Below are 21,259 nucleotides of genomic sequence, written 5' to 3' on the forward strand. Positions count from 1 at the left end.
GAAAAGATATGGAAGGATGAAATGGAAGTAGGAAGGACATGGAAGGAATGAATGAATCAGGAGGATGAGGAGTAGGAGGGTGGATGAGACATAGGGTCGCACGGAGGGGGAGGCAGTTCCATGGATCCATTCCCATTCCCATGCAGTGGCAGGGCAGGGCAGGGCAGGGCACAGCAGGGAGAAGTGCATCCCCCCCCCCCCCTGCACGCTGTCTGTCTGTCTGTCTGTCTGTCTCACCCCTCTGACTCTTTCTCTCTCTGCCCTCCCTCCCACTGCCTCATTACCCGAGCTGCTGCTGCCGCTGCTGCGTTCCTTGTCGCAGGCACCGATGCGATTCAATGCAATGCAATGCACCATATGATTGCAATTCAACCGCGAAACGTGAATTTACACATTGCCCTCTCCCACTCATCTGCATGACAGGACGTTCGTTGTCACGCGGGGACGGACGATCGACGTCTTGACGCTCTGCTCGGGTCGGAACGGCTGCGGTGACATGTTCATGAGCTGATCTGAGCTCAAGCTGTACCGCTGGCCTGCCTGCCTACCTGCTTGCCTGTCAAAAACTTAACCGCTCGCTCCCCCTCGTGTGCTCTATCAGCCTAACCTACACCCCAAGCCAAGCCATGCGAAGTTAGCCGGCCCTTTGCCCACCCATTTTGTAATCTCGTCGACCTCTTCCCTCGGGTCCTACCCCTCTGTCGCACCATATCTCACTCACCGCCTCTCTTGGTGGTCTTGTCAGTTCGTTTTGCTGTAAGTACAGATTATGAATTACGCCCTTAATAAGATTTGAGGCTGCTGTTGCATTCACTGGCTAGCAAACATCTCCCCCTCCCCCTTGGGTTTTTGTTGCTGTCAAGCTGTTGCAGGTGTAAGGTGAGCTCATGATTGTCATCAAGAATGGGCTGGCCCTACTGCTCCCCCCCTCCTGACTTATTTTGTCTACACTCCAGTGTGCCCACCATCCCTCTCACTCCCACATTAATTCAGTGCCTAGCTTGCTGCACGTACAGAGCTTTCTCCTCATGCCCAAGATTCTACGCAGCCTGCTCTAAAACCTGAATGAATCCGGAGATGGCTTCATTACGAAAGATGTTGTGTTATCCTACCCGCTACCCGTAGCTGCCTTGTAGTCGGTAGTTCATTTGAAATGCCGTGTGTCTCAATTAACATCTTGTATAAAAACTTGCTGTTACCGTTTCTCTCACAACCTTAGAGCTTTGGGAGCTGAGGAACAAGACTAGCGATATTTGATTCCTTTGTCCTGTATTAGACTCAGAGTGTGGCTTTTTGTCACATTTCCTCCGCACTATCAACACTGTCCCTTGGCTGAAGAGTAGTTCCTCCTTTCGCGTAATAGACTTTCATGGAGTGAGCGACTGCTTCCAGGCAAGGGGATATAGAGTACCAATGACTTTCTGACGTGAAGGAGGATTAATCTGCTTGCAGCTGGAGGCTTCTCCTCTTTCCTTTTAAGTTCTGAAATGCCAAAGTCCAGGAGAGCAGTTACGCTTGTTCGCGCTGATGGGGGTACCATGTGAGGAGAGTCACGATTTCGAGTCCGATTGGAAGCGAGGTTTATGCAGTTTTCTTGTTTGTGGGCGGAATCACCAGCGTTCAGGGTCAGCGCTGGTCTGCAAGGGCCGGCAAATGGATGATGGAGGCCACACCTCGCACGAGTACCACCGAGTTCCTTCTCCCTGCAATGACGATTAGGACTACACATGCGCATAGGAGAATCTATGAGAAGCATATCTCGATGTCATTTGGTTTGCAGTAAATGGTGAGAGTGAACTGAAGGTCAGCTTCAAGCCTCAGAGATAAATACACACAAAGTCGGAGACAATGTCAGGAGGGTATTGGTTCGCACTAGTGCGGCGCTTGAGCTTCTTGCTGATTGTTACATCATTTTATTTGAATTTAAAATGCTCATCCACGACAATTGCAGATGAAGGTATAAGCTCCTCTTCTAATTAGTCTAATGTTTTGTCACCACCGAGTTTGATACTGATATCCTGGCAGGATTTTCAAATTTACCCTACAGGACTCAGTCGCGGCCTTTCTTCGCGGAGGTTATTCCGCGACTTCTGTGAAATGTTTTAGTCTCGTTGTCCTTGCGCTAAACTCTTTGAGCTAAATATAAGTTCTTGAAGGAAGAGTTTAAGATGTTATGGATGACTATAGATGGTAGATTTTCAAAACCTAAGTTTGGATTCAAATCAGAAATGATATGCGTGGGTCTAATTTACTTACAAATAGCCAAAAATATGAGATCAGGATTCAACGAAGTGCTGTCAATCTTGCAACGAGTCTATTTGGTCCAGGTGAAGAAACTTTAGCCGATTAGCAGTTACAGTTGGCTGTTAGACGCATTTCGACAAAGCAAAATAGGTGCCAAAAGGAGTGATGAATCCTTAGTTTGTCAAATCAAATACTTTGGAATGCGCAGTTGCTGCATTAATTGAGCTGAAAAGGGTTTTCGAGAACGGTGAGTTGGAGCTGTATGACTGGAGCGAGGGAAGTCAGAGCCCATGCCACTGGCGTGGAGTAACTTGTGATAATACCACCTTTTTGGTCACCAACTTGTAAGCCTGCACTCGCTCATGGCTTTTCATCTAGTGTCATGACAAGCTTCAGCAAGCCAGTAAATGTTTAACCTCTTTGTTAATCCATTCCAATCGCCAATTTAGGATATAACAGCCAATCTTTTGCTGTGCATACTTAAAATTTTCCTCAGGTTCCCTAATATATTTATAGATGCATTTTCTTTCCAGTAATATTTATCAACCATCTATGACGCATTGTGGGTATTAATAAGTTATCAGATTTCATTTCTCACACGGCCAACTGTGAAAGAGCGGCATTGATTAATTTCTGAATGTTGAGTTGCACCAATCCTGCAGAAACATCTCAGTTCTTGCTCTCTCAGGAGAAATATCTCCAGCAATTGGCAATCTACACAGTCTTCAGTATTTGTGAGTATCCAATGCATTGACCCAGTGCAGGTAATCGTATTAGATTTGTATTCTAGATGTAGTTTTCAACACTCAGCTTTCATCCTCCGCCTGTTATATCTCCTTTCATGCTGTGTTCGGTGTTTGACATTGATCAGCCAGACAGTTTTAAGACATTAATCCTAAATTTTTGGCTGCAGGGATATGAGTGAGAATAATATTTCTGGGCAAATTCCTACGGAGATAAGCAATTGTATAAGCTTGGTTTATTTGTAAGGCTTTCGGTGGACGCTAGAATCTATATTTTTAACCCTGCATTAAGTTCGAAAATTGTAAAATGTGAACCTGATGCTCTCAGATTTATGTGAACAAGATGGATAATTCTTGTTGAGAGACGCATTTCATGCATTAAATATCTCCTCCTTATTGTTGTACAACTAAGCAACACTCTGAACTTTTACAGGAATTTGCAATATAACAACCTGACTGGCGAAATTCCTTATCTCATGTCACAGCTTCAACAACTAGAGTTTCTGTGAGTCATCGAACTTTTGAACGTAGAACTTTACACATTTCTGAGTTTGTTACTGGCTTTTACACCCCAACAGGTTTGACCAACTGAGAAAGTATTGTGGTGTGCAGAGCTTTGGGATACAACCATCTCAATGGTCCGATTCCATCAACATTTTCAAGTCTCACAAACCTTGAACATTTGTAAGTAATTCGTTGTCTTCACAAGCGTTTAGTAACTACTCTACATGGTAATTATATGATTCAAGTGCAGATTGATACTCTGGCAGAATTCTTTTATCATTCTTATTTTAAGAAAATTTGCGTGTGAGTGACCAGAGATCTCCAGATGAACGAACTTTCCGGGCCGATACCCTCCTTGATTTATTGGAGCGAGTCCCTTCAGTATCTGTAAGCCCTTCACTTTACTTCAATTTTGTTCTTCCTTGATCAAAGAAGTCGAGGATTGGAAGGAGTTGGAAAGTTATACCAAAGTGGGTATTGTGACTGCGGTGGTCGAAAGACCTGCTTGTGAACTATTTGTTGTCTTTTTACAGCATGCTCAGGGGGAATTATCTCACAGGAAGTTTGTCCGCCGATATGTGCCAGCTTACCCAGCTTGCCTACTTGTAAAGCATCTACACCATATTTTATTTCCATCATTTAATGTATTGTACTTTATACTTTTCCAATCAGATTGTTTTCAGAAAGAACTGTAAACTTCAATGAATGTGAAGAACACAGATTCTGAAGTAATCCTAGACGGTTTAGAGATGTCTGACCTAAAATATGGTGTGCCATGTATACTAGCAATGTGCGCAACAACAACCTCACAGGTCCAATACCAGATGGAATCGGAAACTGCACGTCCTTTCAGATCTTGTATGTCTTTGCAAAGCAATCCTTATGTATTAAAATTGATCATTCCGCTATGTCTAGCACAATTTTGCAGCGATCTTATATATATATATATATATATATTAAAATTGATCATTCCGCTATGTCTAGCACAATTTTGCAGCGATCTTATATATATATATATATATATATATGGGTGTGTGTGTGTGTGTTGCCAGTTCTCCCTCTCTACTAAGATATGATATTGGGTTGCAGGGATTTGAGTTGCAATGACTTAAATGGAGAAATACCGTACAACATCGGTTACCTCCAAGTGAGCACCTTGTAAGTGAATTTACTCTAATTTCACATTTGTTCGCGTCGAATTACTGTTAACAATGTTGTCATGACTTTGCGATTGGTTTATACTGGAAGCCGGAAGGTATCTGGTATCTCGAGTAGTTTACTTTGCTCGCAATTTCTAAAACCAAATTGTTCACGTTGGTTCAATTTTCAATACATTGTTCTTTATTGATGAAGTCGGTTGAATAATTTTTCTAATGGTATTATTGCTTGCTATTACGTTTCTGGGTAAAGCGTGCTTAACATAAATCGTGTGTATCAGGTCTTTGGAAGGCAACAGGTTAAGCGGCCGAATTCCGGAGGTGCTTGGGCTGATGCAAGCACTTGTCATCCTGTAAATCACAACCTCTAAATTTATCTTCAAGTTCATCTTCTGAGCAGGTTGCAGATGATTTTGGATTGGAAAATAAAGTTTCACTGAAACATAGAACATTTGACGTTTACTGAATGCTTTTGTCTCAGAGATTTGAGCTCAAACCATCTTGAGGGTCCAATTCCACCTATCCTTGGGAATCTGACTTCAGTTACTAAATTGTGAGTCATTCACCAAACTATATTCTGCAATATGCTTTTAAGTTTTGTTCTTGTTTGCAAAATGAAGTTGAGAAGTTGATTACAAGTTCTGTGTGATGTCAGAGTGAAATTTAATCTGTAGATATTCAGTTTGGATCATAGACGGATGTGACGTGCTAAGTGAATAACGTAGTGCTTAATCATCCATATTCAGGTACCTCTATAACAACCGTTTGACGGGTTCGATACCTGCAGAGCTGGGCAACATGACCCGTTTAAACTATTTGTAACGCACGACCCCAGATGCTTATCCCTTGAAACCACTCATTATATTTGTTAGAAAGAAGTCTTTGAGTATGATAATTAGTTTTTATTTAATTTATGGAATCAGTTTATATCATAGATGTGGTGCATTCATCGTCGTAACATTCCTCAGTTTCCTGTCCTACCTTTACAGTAGAAACACCTCACATCCCCTGAATGTGTTTTTTAGAGAATTGAACAACAATCAATTGACTGGCGAAATACCTTCTGAGCTTGGTTCCCTTACAGATCTTTTTGAATTGTAAGTATTATCCATTACTTGCAACAATTATACACGTTTTATTTCACTTGGTGTTAACAGAAGTTTATATTGGTCGATGAATTTTTATGAGGGTAATAAGTGTGAATGATACACCATTTAGTTTCTTTGGTGCCAGTGAGCTTAGTTCCGTTTTTGTAATTTTTATGACGGTTTTCCACTTTGATCCAGTCAAGGGGAGTGAAAAGATTTAATCTGTACTTGCCACTTTTAGAATATCAAATCTCTAACTTTTCGATTATGATGGTTCCTGCTTGAATTTCAGGAAGGTGTCTGAGAATGAACTGACAGGTCCTATACCTGGAAACATCAGCTCCCTCGCAGCCTTGAACCTTCTGTAAGTGGAAATGCTCCCTCATATCTTGTCGCTTATGCAGGCAGAGGTTGTACTAGGCTTTGATGAACTCGTAAGTTTTTTAGATAAGCTTTCACTCCACATCAACAGATATGCCCGAGTGAGTTGCAATATAGGCATGACTGTGCAGGGATTTACATGGAAACAGGCTGAATGGCACCATCCTACCAGATCTTGAGAAACTAACCAATCTGACAAACTTGTAAGTGCCATGCAATTTGTATTCTACTGATAGCTCGCAAAAGAAATTGATATTCTACTGATAGGTGTCCAAGGGGGTACGAGTAACTCGACCACCCTTCATGAAATATGACAGGATCATCTACTTTTTGTTTTATATATCTCTTTACTGTTTGAATATTCATCCGACAGAAATACCTTCATTACCCAGCATATCTTTCATTAGGCAGTGTATCTTTGGTCAATCGTATACTAAGCTTAGTAATTGTTTATGGTTCAACCAAAACCATGGTCATTAGGATTTATGATTAACATGCTCTGTTTATTTGAATGGTTTGTGACCTGTTCTCCTAGGAACCTCTCCTCAAACTCTTTTTCGGGATTTATCCCCGAAGAGGTTGGACTTATTCTCAATCTTGACAAATTGTGAGTGTTCTCAAGAACATTGTCAATGCCGCAATTCTCTACACATTCAACGACTGCCTGTTTGGTGCTTAGTGCGCCTGATTTCTCTTTATTTATTTGTTTAATTATTACAAGTGAAAAATCAAGAGGCCTCCTCTGGAAGGATCAGATCATAAGAATTCTGATTTGAAGTGGTGAAGCTGCTGTTTATTGCAGAGATTTGTCACACAACAATCTGACCGGTCCGGTACCTAGTTCCATCGGCAGTCTTGAGCATCTGCTTTACCTGTAAGTTTTCATTATTCATTTATGGCTGTGGACTTACCATGGATTCACAACTTAGTGTGTCATGTTGAGGTTTTCTAAAGACTCTAAACGAGTTTCTATCAAGGTTGGGCTGAATTAAATTTAAATTAGTTGATATAAATTATTCTAACTACAGACTCACTATGCTCTTTGCGATTGTGAGGGCCCAATAGAGACCTGCACGCCAACAAATTGAGCGGCCCGATAGGTGTCCAAGGGGGTACGAGTAACTCGACCACCCTAAGTTACTTGTGAGTCTCGATTGCCTTTCCCTTTAGCGGCTCACGCATGATGGATGCATCTTGTACCACTGTTCGCATTTTATGTTAGATTCTGTCAAGAGAGGAAGTTTTCATTTTATTTCGCTTGTGCAAATATACATAGCAGTGCACCTTCTGATTTAACCGTAGTTAACTATCACAATTTTGTGTTTTCTTTCCAGACAATGCTCTCATCTCAATTACCTGTAAGTTATAAGTCCCTTTTATGTTACCGTCCTCAACATAAATCACATGTCACAACTCATTTCATAAAGCATAATGGCGCATTTGGAGGAGATTATACGAAGGAATAAGTGTTCGACGTACAATTTGGATCCCAACTAATGAAGGGTTTTTGTTCCAGTGATCTTTCGCACAACGAGTTTTTTGGGCCAATACCAATTGAGCTAGGCCAACTTGAAGAAGTGAATTTCATGTAAGAACTACTGGCTTCAACTTTGATCTTGTGCCCTAATTTTTATTCCATTTTTTTTACTGCTGGTCTAAAAAGTTGGTGCTCGGCATTTATCTTTCAGTAGCTTCGCTCTGACGTTCTTCATTGTTTGGCAGAGATTTATCATTCAACAATCTTTCAGGTTCAATACCAAGGCAGCTTAATAATTGCTTCAACTTGAAGAACTTGTAAGTGAATCGCCCAATAATGTTTGTAGCTTTCATTTTATGCTCCTATCCCTGTGTACTAACTTTTAATCTTTGATACAGCCTTTTAGTAAGACCGGTCTCTTGCTGCAGGAATCTTTCATACAACCATTTATCTGGAGAAGTTCCTGTTTCAGACATATTCGCAAGGTTTCCCCTTAGCAGGTAATGCCGTTTTATTGACATGTTTTCGACATTTAGCAGTGGTAGCAGATGCAAAATATAATCATGTGCACTGACGAGCATTGGCAGGGTCGATGGTTAACAGGCTGTCAGTCAAGTTCTATATCGATATGTGTTCAATATGGGTTTTGGGCGTGGTTGACGCAGCTACTATGGCAATCCCCAGCTATGCACTGCAATTAATAATTTGTGCAAGAAGACGATGCCTAAGGGTGCATCTCGAACGAATGGTACGCCTTCAAAAGTCCACTACAACTCACGTGAAAAGTATAATTCGTAAAAAATGATGTAACGTGAACTGTCAAATGTAGAGGCTCAGCTAAAACGATCATTGCTGTTGTGTCCTTCATACAATGTCCTTCACGTTGTGGATGCAATGATGTAACCTTCATACAAATCATTCACTTCACATGGAGCGGCAGCGTGTGGCCAATTCTGAAGACAAACCTCTCGTCAATGCTTAGGTCCACTGGGAGCAACAGCTGCATGGGGAATCTCGATCTCTGTTATTTGCCTCCTCGCTCTTCTATTGTTCGGAGCCATGCGCATCATGCGGCCTCGTCACCTTCTAAAGATGTCTAAAGCACCACAAGGTACATTTTGAAATTTCACGCGCATAAATTGTGGGCACATGCTTTCAACGCATCCTTGGAACGGATTTGAGGTATTTTCACGCAGTATAAATTGTTAGTGGGAATTATTTTGCAACAGTCAGCGTCATTATAGAAACAGTGGGGATGGCTCACAAGTATTGGGGAAACATCCACCATGAGCAGGGCCACCAAAATTAGTGACATTTCACTTGGGAATGGCGCCACAGTCTTACGAGGAGATGATGCGTCTGACGGAGAATCTGAGCGAGAAGTACGTGGCAGGGAGGGGAGGTTCCAGTACTGTGTACAAATGCACTCTCAAGAACGGTCACTCAATCGCCATCAAGAAGCTGTTTAATTACTATCCTCAAAACATTCATGAATTCGAGACAGAGTTGAAAACATTGGGTAACATCAAGCACCGTAATGTTGTGAGTCTGCGTGGTTACTCCATGTCATCAGCTGGCAACTTTCTCTTTTACGATTTTATGGAGTACGGTAGCTTGTATGACCATCTTCATGGTGAGAAGCTGCTCTCATCTGCCCCCCTTCAATTGAACCCTCTTCATCAGTTCAATCTCATTGATATTTCGTAGAGCTTCCAAGCGCACGAGGACGTGTAGATTGGCTGCATTGTCATTAAAATTTAAGAACATTTTACACTGGAATGTTTTTAGCACTTCAAGATTCTGCTGTTATGTTCAGGACATGCAAAGCGGTCCAAAAAGATGGATTGGAACACACGTCTGAAGATAGCATTGGGGGCATCACAAGGACTCGCATACCTACACCAAGACTGTAAACCTCAAGTTATCCATCGGGATGTGAAATCGTGCAACATACTTCTGAATGCGAATATGGAGGCGCACCTGTGTGATTTTGGGCTCGCTAAAAACATTCAACCTACCCGGACGCATACCTCAACATTTGTGCTGGGTACGATAGGATACATCGATCCAGAATACGCCCAAACTTCTCGTCTGAATGAGAAGTCAGATGTCTACAGCTTCGGTATAGTTCTTCTGGAGCTTCTCATGGGCAAAAAGGCCGTTGATGATGAAGTAAATTTACTCGATTGGGTAAGCCCACCCCTGCGACAACACAATCTTCTTGGCTTCATTTGTCATTTGTGACAAAGACCACTGAAACTGCACATATTTTTCACTAAGCTGTTTTATATTATTTTTCATGAGAGAAAGATAACTTCATTTACGAGAGAGATTTGCTTATTCAGTAACTTCTGTTGTTTGCAACACGTGAAAGAATTACCGATTGTCTCTGAATGCTTTATTGAACCTAACTGAGTTGAAGTCCTAGTTGTAGTTCTTATCAGTGTTACATTCTTGACTTAGGAAGTCATAGTAGAGATATATTACAGAATACCTTTCTACAGATTCTAAACGAAATAGTTGCTAACCATCGTTGTTTGTATCTGGCTTGCAGGTGAGGTCCAAAATCGAAGACAAGAATCTGCTGGAGTTTGTGGACCCATACGTGCGAGCAACATGTCCAAGTATGAACCACCTTGAGAAGGCGCTGAAGCTGGCACTGTTGTGTGCAAAACAAACACCATCACAACGACCTACCATGTATGATGTGGCTCAAGTGCTGAGCTCACTTCTACCAGTGGCGTCATCCCCTTACAAACCCCCAACCTATCCCTCGCCAGGATCCAAACATCGGCGTTACATCGACACCTACAGCGCTAAGCCAGCCGAGGGCATCAATGCCAACAGCACTTCCTCCGGCGGAGACTTGCTGGACCAGTTTGAGAATGTGATCAATTCACGAAATATGTGATAGATTACTCAATGTCGAGGCCACTCTCCGCCTGAACAACCTTCCCAATTCTTAAACAAAAACAAAACTCGAGTCCCATTGTGTCCACCTGTAAATTCCCTGTCAGTAAATTAAATAGAATGGTAGAGATACTGCAATGAGGGTAGATCATGGAGTCCTCAAGCTGCATTTGTTCTGTCCCTGACGGAACCTGTAGAAATTGGCTGAGTGCTCGGTTGCTATCAGGCCACCCAGTGGCCCACTGGAATTACTCTACTTCCTGCTGGGACTGATCATCAAGCGAGACTCATGTCACATACAAGTCAAAGAGTGCTGTATGAATACATTCAAACAGCAATCCGAACCAGTAAGATCTATTAGCGACAGAGAAACCGAGACGCCGAGTGGCCATTTATCAGGTTTGATTTACTTTTCTGTCATTCTATAAACCTTCTTTTGGCCCTTCAATCACACCTCAGCCCCTCTGCCACCTGCACGACTCAATGGGTTTGTATGAATTAAGTTTTCCTACACTTCAAATATTAGGCACTTTCAAACCAAGAAAATTCTTTCTGCTCTGTTCATAGTTACCCTACAAATTACACTATTCATTATAATTTGCATAAAGCAGTTGAAACATATGTTAGAACTGGATGTACCTGACCAACTTGGTATTCCATTCCCTCCGACATTCCTTCTAGCAGTGTACACCATAGTTTAACAACTCACATCAAAGTCAAAAGTTCTCACTTGAACATGTGTCAAAGAGCTTTCCCTACTCGTCCATTTCACGACTTCATATAAAGCGCAAAAAATCCAGGGTACACTACTTAGAAGTAATGAGGGAAATGGCCTACGTATTAATGTCCAAAATTCAGTGCTCCCAACTAATTTACCTTTGCTACTATTAAAAAGGCAGGATTTTCAACCTGTAACTATTTAAACCTCCCTTCTACATACACTTGATTCATAGTCTTGCACAGGTCCGGCTAGCAAAGAACCCGCACACGAGAAAACTTTAACCTCATACACCTTGACATGATAATGGTACACATGTATAGACGCTGCGATAACATGTACAGACGCTGCGATGACATGAACAGTTGGCATCCTATCATACTTCTGCAAACTAATCACTTCCTCAACTTAATTTTGGTACCAGTATATTTGTCCCTAAGCTGCGAAGCAACACCATCACTATGAGATTGAGTGCCTTCTCGGTCTCCTACCGAATCCACTTCGCGAATTAGATTCTGTAACTTGAACAGGATTGGCACTGCCATTACTGGAGCTTAAGTCTTTCGAGTCTCTGCGAGCAAATGGGTTTAATCTGCTTAATTTCCTACCAACTGTTGATTTTGAGCTCTTTACAGGTTTCTCCTGCATGTCTTGCTTCATTAGCGCATGATCATTTTCAAGGTCAGTTAACCGCATCCGCATTCGCGCAAGTTCCAACTTGAGTTCTCTATTCTCCCGCCGAATGAGGGAATAACTATCTTTTGGTGAATGTGCAGCACTCAGATTCTCATTGCCCAGCCGGTGTTGGTAGTTTCCGCCGCCAGTGTCCGTCGCATCAGCAAAAGCTCCTGCCGCAAGCGCATTTCGCATTCGTAGCTGCTCAAAGTAAAGAACTTGGACAACCACTTGCACCGGTAACCTTTCATTTTGGGCTGCATGTGTGCAAGCCTCTTGTGATAGTTTCTGGCAGTCCATCAACTTGCATAATTTCTTTCTATCCACCTCGGACAATGCTGGATGTGCCTGTAAGACAGAAGCATGTAATCCAGACTCAAGGAGCGTCATGAAGAGATGGAAGAATACAGCATGCCACTTCGAAACAAGCTCAAAACAGAAACATGCCAAACAAGCAATATATTATATCAAACTGATGTTTCCAAAATCTACAAGTTTGCATATTTACTTATCCCGTTGCATTCCGTCTATAAATGGCAACATAATTCAAAAGAAATCAGCCTGACTGTGAGCTTGTTGAGAAAAAAAAAAAAAAAAAAAAAAAAAAAAGACAAAGTAAAAAAAGAAGTCGAAATATCACGAAAAAAATCCAGCCCCGAGATCTCTAAAACAACCAAATGCAAAACAAGGTCCTAGCTTTCATCCAGAATGGCCGTCAGATATCAGAGATGCCTACCTAGCGTGTTGTAAACATCAAAACTTACAGGGCTGAAACAGCCCGTGAAAGATTCATGGATTAGTGCAATGAAACGAATAGAGGGGTGCAGGCCGAAATGAGGACTAAAGTAGGGTCATTGATAGCTACAGTACCTTGAGATAAATATCAATTGCTCTGTACAGTCCATCGTCCACCACTCTTGCATAATCAGGCAAGATTTCAGCGAGTGCAAGAAACTTGGAAAGCTTAAGGTTTGCATCAGGTGCAATTTCTGCCAGATAGCTATCAACCAGCTTTGCTACCTTCATCATCGCACTTTGAGAAAGAGATCCTCCATTATCTGAATCGTACATGGTGTGGGCCACCTGACAAAAATACCCATAACGTGTCTCAGGATAACACCACCGTGCATGCAGCTACAGCGACCTCCACTGACCATTCGAACCTATAAAGCTAGGGTATCGACATCAGCTGACTCACAACAGTGATTAGCAGCTGAATGAGATATTCAATCGATGACAACAGTTTTCAACTTTACAATCGACAGGTCTCAATACTTGACTCAATCGACAAAAAAAAAAAAAAAAAAAAAAAAAGAAAAAAGAAAAAAAAGAAGAAGAAGAAGAAGAAGAAAGAGAACAAATGAAGAAGGAAAAAAATGTTGATCTTCGGTTTAGGATGTTTATACTTGTAAATCATCACTGTCATCTTGTTGCAGAAAGTTGACGACAATACGATGAACTATGTCATTATCAAACAAGGTATCTCCTGTGTAGGAGAAGGAAGGAATTAACAGATCATCCAACGTTGCCTGCTCCAGCTGCATTCCAATTCGCTTTTCAAGATCCAGTCTACATGCCAAGGTTGTATCTAACATAATTGCTGTTCGAAGTAATCCAAATAAGAAGCTGCACGAAGCTGTGTTCTTTTCAGGAGGCAGTAAGCTGACGATGGTTTCCACTAGAATACGTTGTTCGTGCTCCATCGCTGTAGAAGTGTCGTGAACCTGAATTGCGACCAAGGTGCTCAAAGCAAACATTCAGTACTGAAACAAACAAGAAGTACCCAAACTAGAGGTAGCATTGTACCCTTCACAAGAAGATTCACAACAGTATATATTCGTGACCTGCAGATACCTAAGGAGATCGGTAAATAAGGAACCAGTAAAAGATAACCCACAATAACCAGTACTGGCTGGATTCATCCAAGTACCCCTAAGAGGAGCTCACCAGCTGTTCAATTTCACTATGAATATGATGTGAATTAGGAATCATTTCATAGAAATGTAAGTCCGGATATGCTCAAGTAGAAGGTAGAGATTTCGGCAGCTACCTTATCAACATACATAACTCATAATAATCTTGACATGCATAGTCCTTATTGAAAATGTACAAATTACAGAGGAAGGTAGCACCTTCATCTTTGGGGGCTTCAAATCACTTCTCCCGTTTTGTTTCCTATTAAATCCCTTAAGAGACCGATGAGCGAAATGCATGAGCGCCCCTCCGATACTCTCCACCCGTAGGCCCTTCGTTCTCATGGCAGCTAATAACCTTTGGTATAAATCAATGCGCAGTACAGCTAAATCTTCGGCCCACCAGTCCGCCATGGGAACTTTGCTGGCATGTGAAAAATTACTGCTACTTGACAGCTTAAAATTCTCAGAGCGGCCTGAACCACCTAATTCAGAGCGACCTATGGCATTGGTGTTCTGTTCCCTGCAAATCGATGCAAACGATCTTCTTAGATACAAAAGAAGTTTCTACAAACTTTTGTTATTGATCAGATGAAAGAAACACTTCGATCTTGAAGGTAGCCATAGAATGGTAAAATCGTCAACTTACAATTAAATAAGCTACAGTGTTAAGATGCTCATACACCTTGCAAGAGACCACTTAATCAGTACTCAAGTGACTGAATTAAAACAGCCTTAGAGAGGACAAGATTCATCAACCAGGATCACGGGAAGAAAATTGAACTGTTATACCGCCCAAGGCGTAAAGAAGGTGAACTAAACGTGTCACAAGTAAAAGTATTAAGGAACAAATTATCACCTGCAAGCTTTCGTTGCTGCAGACTCTATGCATTTGCTTACGATTCCCAGGTCTTCTGCAAGGGGAAGAAGGTTCTCACAATTATGAAGAACGGCAATGGAATCTGCCAGACTTTGCAAGACGACCTCCGAGAGAAAGGTCTCAGTTCGTGCCACCAGGTTGTTTTCGCCGTAAGGTTCTGTCATTTCTAAATACTCAGCAGCACACCGCAATACAGCTACATTTGACGTTGTGATCTCAAAGTTGATGCCGTAACAAAACTTAGCCGCTAGATCAAAAGCCTCGGCACCCCCAGGTACGTCAGTAAGCCGCAGCAAGTTGGGATTCTCGTTGTCTACCAAATTTGGTACAAGTTTCCTTATACGTCCACTCCTTGCAACCAGTGGAAACTGATAAACAGCCATTTCGAAGTTAAAAACGTCAATTCTCTAATCTCCATTCAAATATACTGTACTTCTGGAGGTAAACTGCAGTTAATAAAATATGTGAACATCTACGACTAATTAGAACTAGCATGTTTTAGTGTGTTGCATGCTAACGCAGTAACCCTGGAGAGCGTTACAAAGCGAAGTGCGGCATTAATCAATGTAAAAAAGATTCAGCCAACCACTTCAGGGAGCCTGCTCAGAATTACGATGTGGTACAACAAAGCGACACGACACTGCCAATCTCTGATGAGCGCGTACTTGCACCCTCCTTACAGAATCAAAAGTTTCGTTGCTGCAAACCCCTATAAAGGCTTAATGTAGCAGGCAACTTGAAAACTAACCTGCTACGGACATCTGTTCGCGGTTCCCACAGAAAGATACCTGCGCAGAGAATATAAACAGGTGCAAGAGCTAGCCAATGAAAGTCCTAGTCTATTGAGATGCCAAAGAAAAAGACACAATTACTGACCTTGTGTAACGAAAAATTCATGCCCCCGGCTTCGACAACTAAGTCGCTGGGAACATCCGTTGTTAGTACCCTGCAACAGATATGGCAAACAATAAGAAACGTACACGCTAACAAATCTAAATCCCTACGCATGACGCTGTCATATTCTCCAAGGACTTCAGAAGTTGAACGCAGTACTCACTCCACATCAGCTAGCAATTCGTTACAAAATCTTAGCGTCGAAGTGACGCAAGATTTTCTGGAGGCATTTCAAGGGTTGAAGAATGTGGAAGAAAGTTGAGGTGAACCTAACGATGTCTGGCGAACACATTCTTATGATAATCAAGACCAAGACAGCAATGTTAGATAGTGGTAGAAGAATGTCGAGAAGAGAAATTATGGAATGACAAATGAGATGAGGACGAGATAGTTACCACTCATTCGTGCGCTTCATAGAGAAACTAGCACGTGAGGTTCTTCGTCCTGATACAACGTCAAGTGAGTGCCGCCGGGCGGGGAGCGGCTTCAATGTGTCAAACTTTGGCGTCACCGCCATATCTGCGCGGGTTCTCGATAACCAATCCGTTTTTGCTCCTCTTTCCTCCAGCTTGCCTTCTTTTCGGTAACTACTGCAGCTGCAATTCCTCCCCTCCCCAAACTACTGTTTTCTCGGCTACCACAGCGAATGCACAGCTTAATGACCAACTCCTAACCTCCGATTCCGCTCTGTCGTACTACACCTCTCGGACAACATAATCCTCTCGGTAATGTATCAACTTCCTTCTATCACGGCTCCTCAAGCACAATCCACCACAAGCAGGCTAGTGCTCATAATAAACCTAAGTGAAAGGCGTCAGAGCCCACATGAAAATGCAGCAGAGCTAAAAAAAAGGGATGGCGAAGTAAGTGGACAATCAGAAGCATTTCCTGTCGCCTGACGACAAGAACCCTCTACGTGATTTCCAAAAATCACTAGCCACATTCAACAGCAGCTCCGAATTCCATTTCTCGTGCAAAGCATCACAAGCTGGCAGAGGAAAGCTGCATCAGAGAGATAGAGGCGTTTTGCAGATGTCAAGTTAGCGGACAGCTACGAAGAGGTGTGCCGCAATAGCATGAAACCTGTAGTAGGACAGAAGTAGGATGAAATGAGTTTTTCACATGAGATCACGTCAGGGAGGACCACATGCATGTAAATATAGAAAACTCTAGTTTTCTGACCACGCAGTCGGTTAAAACACCAATCGACCAGCTACTGGGGGGGGGGGGGGGTTGATAAAATGGCAAGCGGAGCGGTGACAGACAACAGTAGGAGAATAGTTGAAGGGGGTTGAGAAGAATCATAAATCACTCACTCCAATGGCTGCTGATAAAACACCTATCTTATAGTATTTTAAAGTAATAGGTAAGAAGTAGGAAAGGACTACTGCACAGCCAGAGAAAGGGGAGTGCCTATGTTTCAATGTTGTAGACTGCAGGTTGACGACAGTGCATTCTTTGTGGAGAATCGAGGATTTCGGCGCTTGCGGCAAAAGAATATTGGGACAGGCACGCTCGAGCCATCCTGACGGAAAGGATGCATAAATGTATCCAGAGGACACAATCTTTCGCGTCAGACTACGTGGAACAATTCAGAGTACGCACCATTACACCCGCAAGTACCGCACCAAGGCCAGAAAAGCGGATTTACTGGAGGAAAGGACGAGGGAAATGCAGGGTTGCCGATGTGAAGAGACGGGGAGTCGGTGGCCTGATGAAACAGGCAGTCAGGAGAGTAGAGGAGGAGTGGTAGGGAAGGGAAGGAAGGAGTTGGGGGGGGCGGGGGGGGGGGGTATGTGTTGCGTGAGCTGAGTGGAATATCCATGGAACAATGGGATGGATGAGGAGGGTGGGGGAGAGTAGAAGAAGCTGAGACGAGGAGCAACGAGCAACGAGCAACAGTTGTTTGTTGTTTCCGTGCAAACCAGGTAGGAAGGAAGCAAGGGGGAATGAATGAATAGAGGCCACATGAAACTGCAAGGGTACTCCCCCGCATCTCGGATCGCCAGAAGAGAAGCCTACTTCTTCTTCTTCACTTTCCCGCAGCCCTAGACTCTCTCCCCTGCCCTCCTTCATTTTCCCAGTTTCCATGCTCGCCTTCCCTCCCTCCCTTTCTTCCTTCCTCGCTTCCTTCATCCCTTCCCCTCCCTCGTTGCCGTGCCCCAACTTCATCTCTCTTGAGAGTCGTCCATCCAGCATGGCCACCGTGTCACCACTTCGGTAAAGGAAATAACATCCTGTTAGCTGTAGGTTTTCCTTGAACACATGTTAAAACAAAATAATAATAATAATAATAATAATAATCATAATATGTATGATTCGCAATCAACTTCTTCTATACCTGAACTACCATAGGTTTCAAGATACATCAATATCAACAATAAATAAATAAATAAATAAATAAATAATGATCTCACATTACATAAATGAGCTTTAAAAGTGGCTAGTGTTGATTGTGGTTTATTTTAAAAAATATTGGCAAAATCATCACTTAGAGTCATAAGAAATAAGAAATGTAAAGTGCATTTGCAAAATATACATTCATTGCACAGATTTACAATTATGTTATATGTATGTACATGTATTCACACACACATATATATTGTTGGATGTTGCAAATGTACAGAACGAACAATCACATACAAAATTTACTGAAAATACTTTGTTAGAATATGTCTTTATGTTTTACAATGTACAATATTTAATTATCTTTTCATACCCATGGACCATGAAAAATATGTATAAAACGCTAACATTTCTGTCAATTCTAGGGTCACATGTAATTTAAGTTAATAAGTTTAAATATTTTCCACAAAATCGATTCTATTCATGAACATGGGTATGCATTATGTATGTATGTATAGGTACACACACACAGATACTGATAATTGAAAAATAAAATAAAATAAAAAATATTAGGTTCAAAATTTCAAAACCTAGCAGAATAATATTGCTTAAAAGTTGTTCTTTGTTCAAAGTTCAACACGTCAAAAAATCGATAGTAACTTGCTAACTTGTGAAATTATGTGTAAAAAAACAAAAACCTTATTCTTAAATTCAATAGAGATTAAGTTACTACATAATCGTAACTTCAAATTTTACAACAGCATGTAGGACATGCACAAATGAATGTATTTTTCTTTTGTAAGGGATTCTTTTATAAAGATTTATTTATTTATTTATTTATTCATTTATTGAAAGATGTGTTTATCTAGCGAGTAAGTATGCATTTACGCAAGTGGAAAAAAACACACTGTATAAAAATATGTCTAGGGCAACATTAACAAAAATTCAAAATTTCAAAAAAGAAACAAAACAAAACAAGATCAAATTCTTTGGGTTTCATAATACATTTGTGTGTGTGTGTGTGTGTGTGTATATATATATATATATATATATATATAGTGTTTTTTATTTATTGTTTCCAAAGTGATAAAAAAAATCTAAAAGCTTTATTGAAGTGTTATTATAGATACATACAATTATTTTTATTTCATTAACCATTTTTCAAATTTCATGTTATGAAGCTTTCTAGATAAAATATTGTATAATTTATTTTTATTTTTAATGTATATATATAGACATATACAAAAATACTTATATTTATAAATATTTACTAAAAATATATTATATATATTTTATAATTAAATCTATTTTTGTTCCCAATAGGTAATTTAATGAAGATTTTGATGGCATTATTTTGATAATAAAATAATGAAATTTAAATTATTTTAATGTAGAATATATAAGAATATTATGTTGTAGTCTTTTAAAAAAATTAGTTGCTTTGAAGTATTTACAAAATTTATGAATTTTGACGGCATTGGATGCTTTAGAAAGGATCTTTGCCTATTTTCTTTAAAAGAATGAAGTTGAATTATTTTTTTGATAAAATTAAGAATTAAATTTTTATGATCACTTGGGAATGTAAGATTTTTTTAGAAATTTTAATAACGAAGCCAATTTTTTTAAAAAATTAAAAAGTATCTACCATGATGTATAGTGTGTAATGATTATTGACTTTGCGGTAATTCCACTACACAATTGTGTAATGATTACACTTCTGTGAAAAATCATTTTTTTAGAACTACTTAAAACAGCTTGAATGCTATTAAACACAGCAAACGTTTTTGTAGAATGGTTTAAAGATTATTTTTAGGATTGTGCATAGAGTAGACACCCAACAAAATTTTAATTTTTCTTTTTAAACAAACTAATGCAAACCTTAAAATTTTGTGACGATTTAGAATGAGTTCTCTGCAATGCAAAAAACCAGTTTATTTTAGTTTTTTTTTTTTTTTTTTTTTTTTTAATTTTTTACCCCAATTTAGAATCACCCCAATCAGGTATAACTTTCAAGCTCTCCATTTTAAGCATCTGCAAAGACTGCAAGGTGCTCATCACCAGTGGCTGTACGTTTTCTTGAGTTCCATTTCTTAAGCATCTTGGTTTATTCACACTTTTCTTGGCCACGAAAAAGGTTGTAAAATTTTACTTTGTGGTTGTTCAGTCAAATTTTGATCATTTTTATAGAAAAGTTGACCAAAAAAAATTAAAAAATATTTTCATAACAATAGAATCATTTATGTTTTCTTTAGTATAATTAAAAAATATAATTTTTATTTATTACAACTATTTAAATAACTAAGTTAAAAGAAATTTGAGATAAAATATATTTAAAGTGGTGTTTTATTCTTCATTATTTTAAGGATCTAGGATCTTTATAATATTTGGAGAAGTGAATCATAAAAAAGATATATAATTAAAATACATACTTTTGGGTATAGAAAAGTTTTTTTTTTTTTTTTTTTTTTTTTTTAATTTAATTTAATTTTTTTTTTATGTTCTTGTGGATTCCTAAGTATTTCAAAGTTCTTATGAATTCCTATGTGTTTCTTGAATTTTCATAGATTTTTGTGAGTTTATGAAGTTTTCATGGATTTCTATATGTTTTCTTTGCATTTCCAAGTTCCTATTATTTCTTTTGATTTTTATAAGTTCTACAAGTTTCTATAGATCTTTGTAAGTTCTTATGGATGTTTGTGCATCATTTCCAAGTTCTAATTAATTTCCATGTATTTTTTATCTTTCCTCATATGAAATTATATAATTGAGGAAGAAGAGTATCAATTCTAAATTCAATTTTTCAAAGCTTATGATGCAATTAATTGACTAAGGTTAGGATAGCCAAAGACTTTCTAGCATTGAAAAATATCTATTTAAAAAAATTGATAATATTTTTAAGTTATAAGCTATGATAGAAGCTTCTTATATTGATAGAATATATAATATTGATGCATTGAGGCTATATTTATATTGAATTTTTAGTACAACACATAATGATATTATATATGAAGAAGTTATTAGTGATAGCACTATAGAAATTGCTTGAAATAATAGTCAAATACAAAGGCAAATTTTGATGCAATTGAAGATTGATAAAAAATTATTAAAGCAGATTTTACATGAAGTACAAAATATAAGTACTTTTATACAAAGTACTATAGCTCTTTCTTTAGTGGCAATGTAATTTTAAGATTATGATTGATGTCAAGTAGGTAGAAAAAGTTGGAAGGTTTTTGTCACAGACATATATATTTACTTCAATAATTACTTATATGATTAAATAGAAAAAGATAAATATAGATTAATTTCTTAAAGTCTTTTAATGAAGC

At 39.6% G+C, this 21,259-nt stretch overlaps 2 protein-coding genes across 3 annotated transcripts; one reads left to right on the plus strand and one right to left on the minus strand.

The window, feature by feature from the left end:
- Positions 1 to 1,815: 1,815 nt before the first annotated feature.
- On the plus strand, positions 1,816 to 10,955 carry LOC112280336 (uncharacterized). Its single transcript, XM_090250484.1, has 28 exons — positions 1,816 to 1,957; positions 2,453 to 2,588; positions 2,907 to 2,978; positions 3,158 to 3,229; positions 3,421 to 3,492; positions 3,600 to 3,671; positions 3,807 to 3,878; positions 4,025 to 4,096; positions 4,278 to 4,349; positions 4,581 to 4,649; positions 4,930 to 5,001; positions 5,130 to 5,201; positions 5,395 to 5,466; positions 5,674 to 5,745; positions 6,029 to 6,100; positions 6,249 to 6,320; positions 6,653 to 6,724; positions 6,920 to 6,991; positions 7,183 to 7,260; positions 7,452 to 7,475; positions 7,634 to 7,705; positions 7,840 to 7,911; positions 8,023 to 8,094; positions 8,260 to 8,342; positions 8,577 to 8,705; positions 8,889 to 9,227; positions 9,411 to 9,784; positions 10,149 to 10,955. Exons 1-28 carry the CDS (start codon positions 1,849 to 1,851, stop codon positions 10,503 to 10,505), a joined length of 2,994 nt encoding a protein of 997 aa, XP_090106610.1. The 5' UTR covers positions 1,816 to 1,848; the 3' UTR covers positions 10,506 to 10,955.
- Positions 10,956 to 11,241: 286 nt separating this feature from the next.
- LOC112280344 (BTB/POZ domain-containing protein At5g48800) lies at positions 11,242 to 17,339 on the minus strand. Of its 2 annotated transcripts, none has more exons than XM_024515746.3 (8): positions 16,998 to 17,339; positions 15,980 to 16,667; positions 15,567 to 15,636; positions 14,670 to 15,058; positions 14,030 to 14,333; positions 13,304 to 13,621; positions 12,768 to 12,980; positions 11,242 to 12,245 (listed from the first exon to the last, which is right to left on the minus strand). In XM_024515746.3, exons 2-8 carry the CDS (start codon positions 16,099 to 16,101, stop codon positions 11,682 to 11,684), a joined length of 1,980 nt encoding a protein of 659 aa, XP_024371514.1. In that variant the 5' UTR covers positions 16,102 to 16,667; positions 16,998 to 17,339; the 3' UTR covers positions 11,242 to 11,681. The 2 variants fall into 2 exon arrangements, with proteins under 2 accessions (XP_024371514.1, XP_090106621.1); XM_090250495.1 differs by having other exon boundaries at positions 17,190 to 17,329.
- Positions 17,340 to 21,259: the final 3,920 nt, after the last annotated feature.

Source organism: Physcomitrium patens, chromosome 1 (assembly GCF_059467195.1).
Source record: "Physcomitrium patens ecotype Gransden chromosome 1, ASM5946719v1, whole genome shotgun sequence".
In the NCBI taxonomy this organism is placed as follows: domain Eukaryota; kingdom Viridiplantae; phylum Streptophyta; class Bryopsida; order Funariales; family Funariaceae; genus Physcomitrium; species Physcomitrium patens.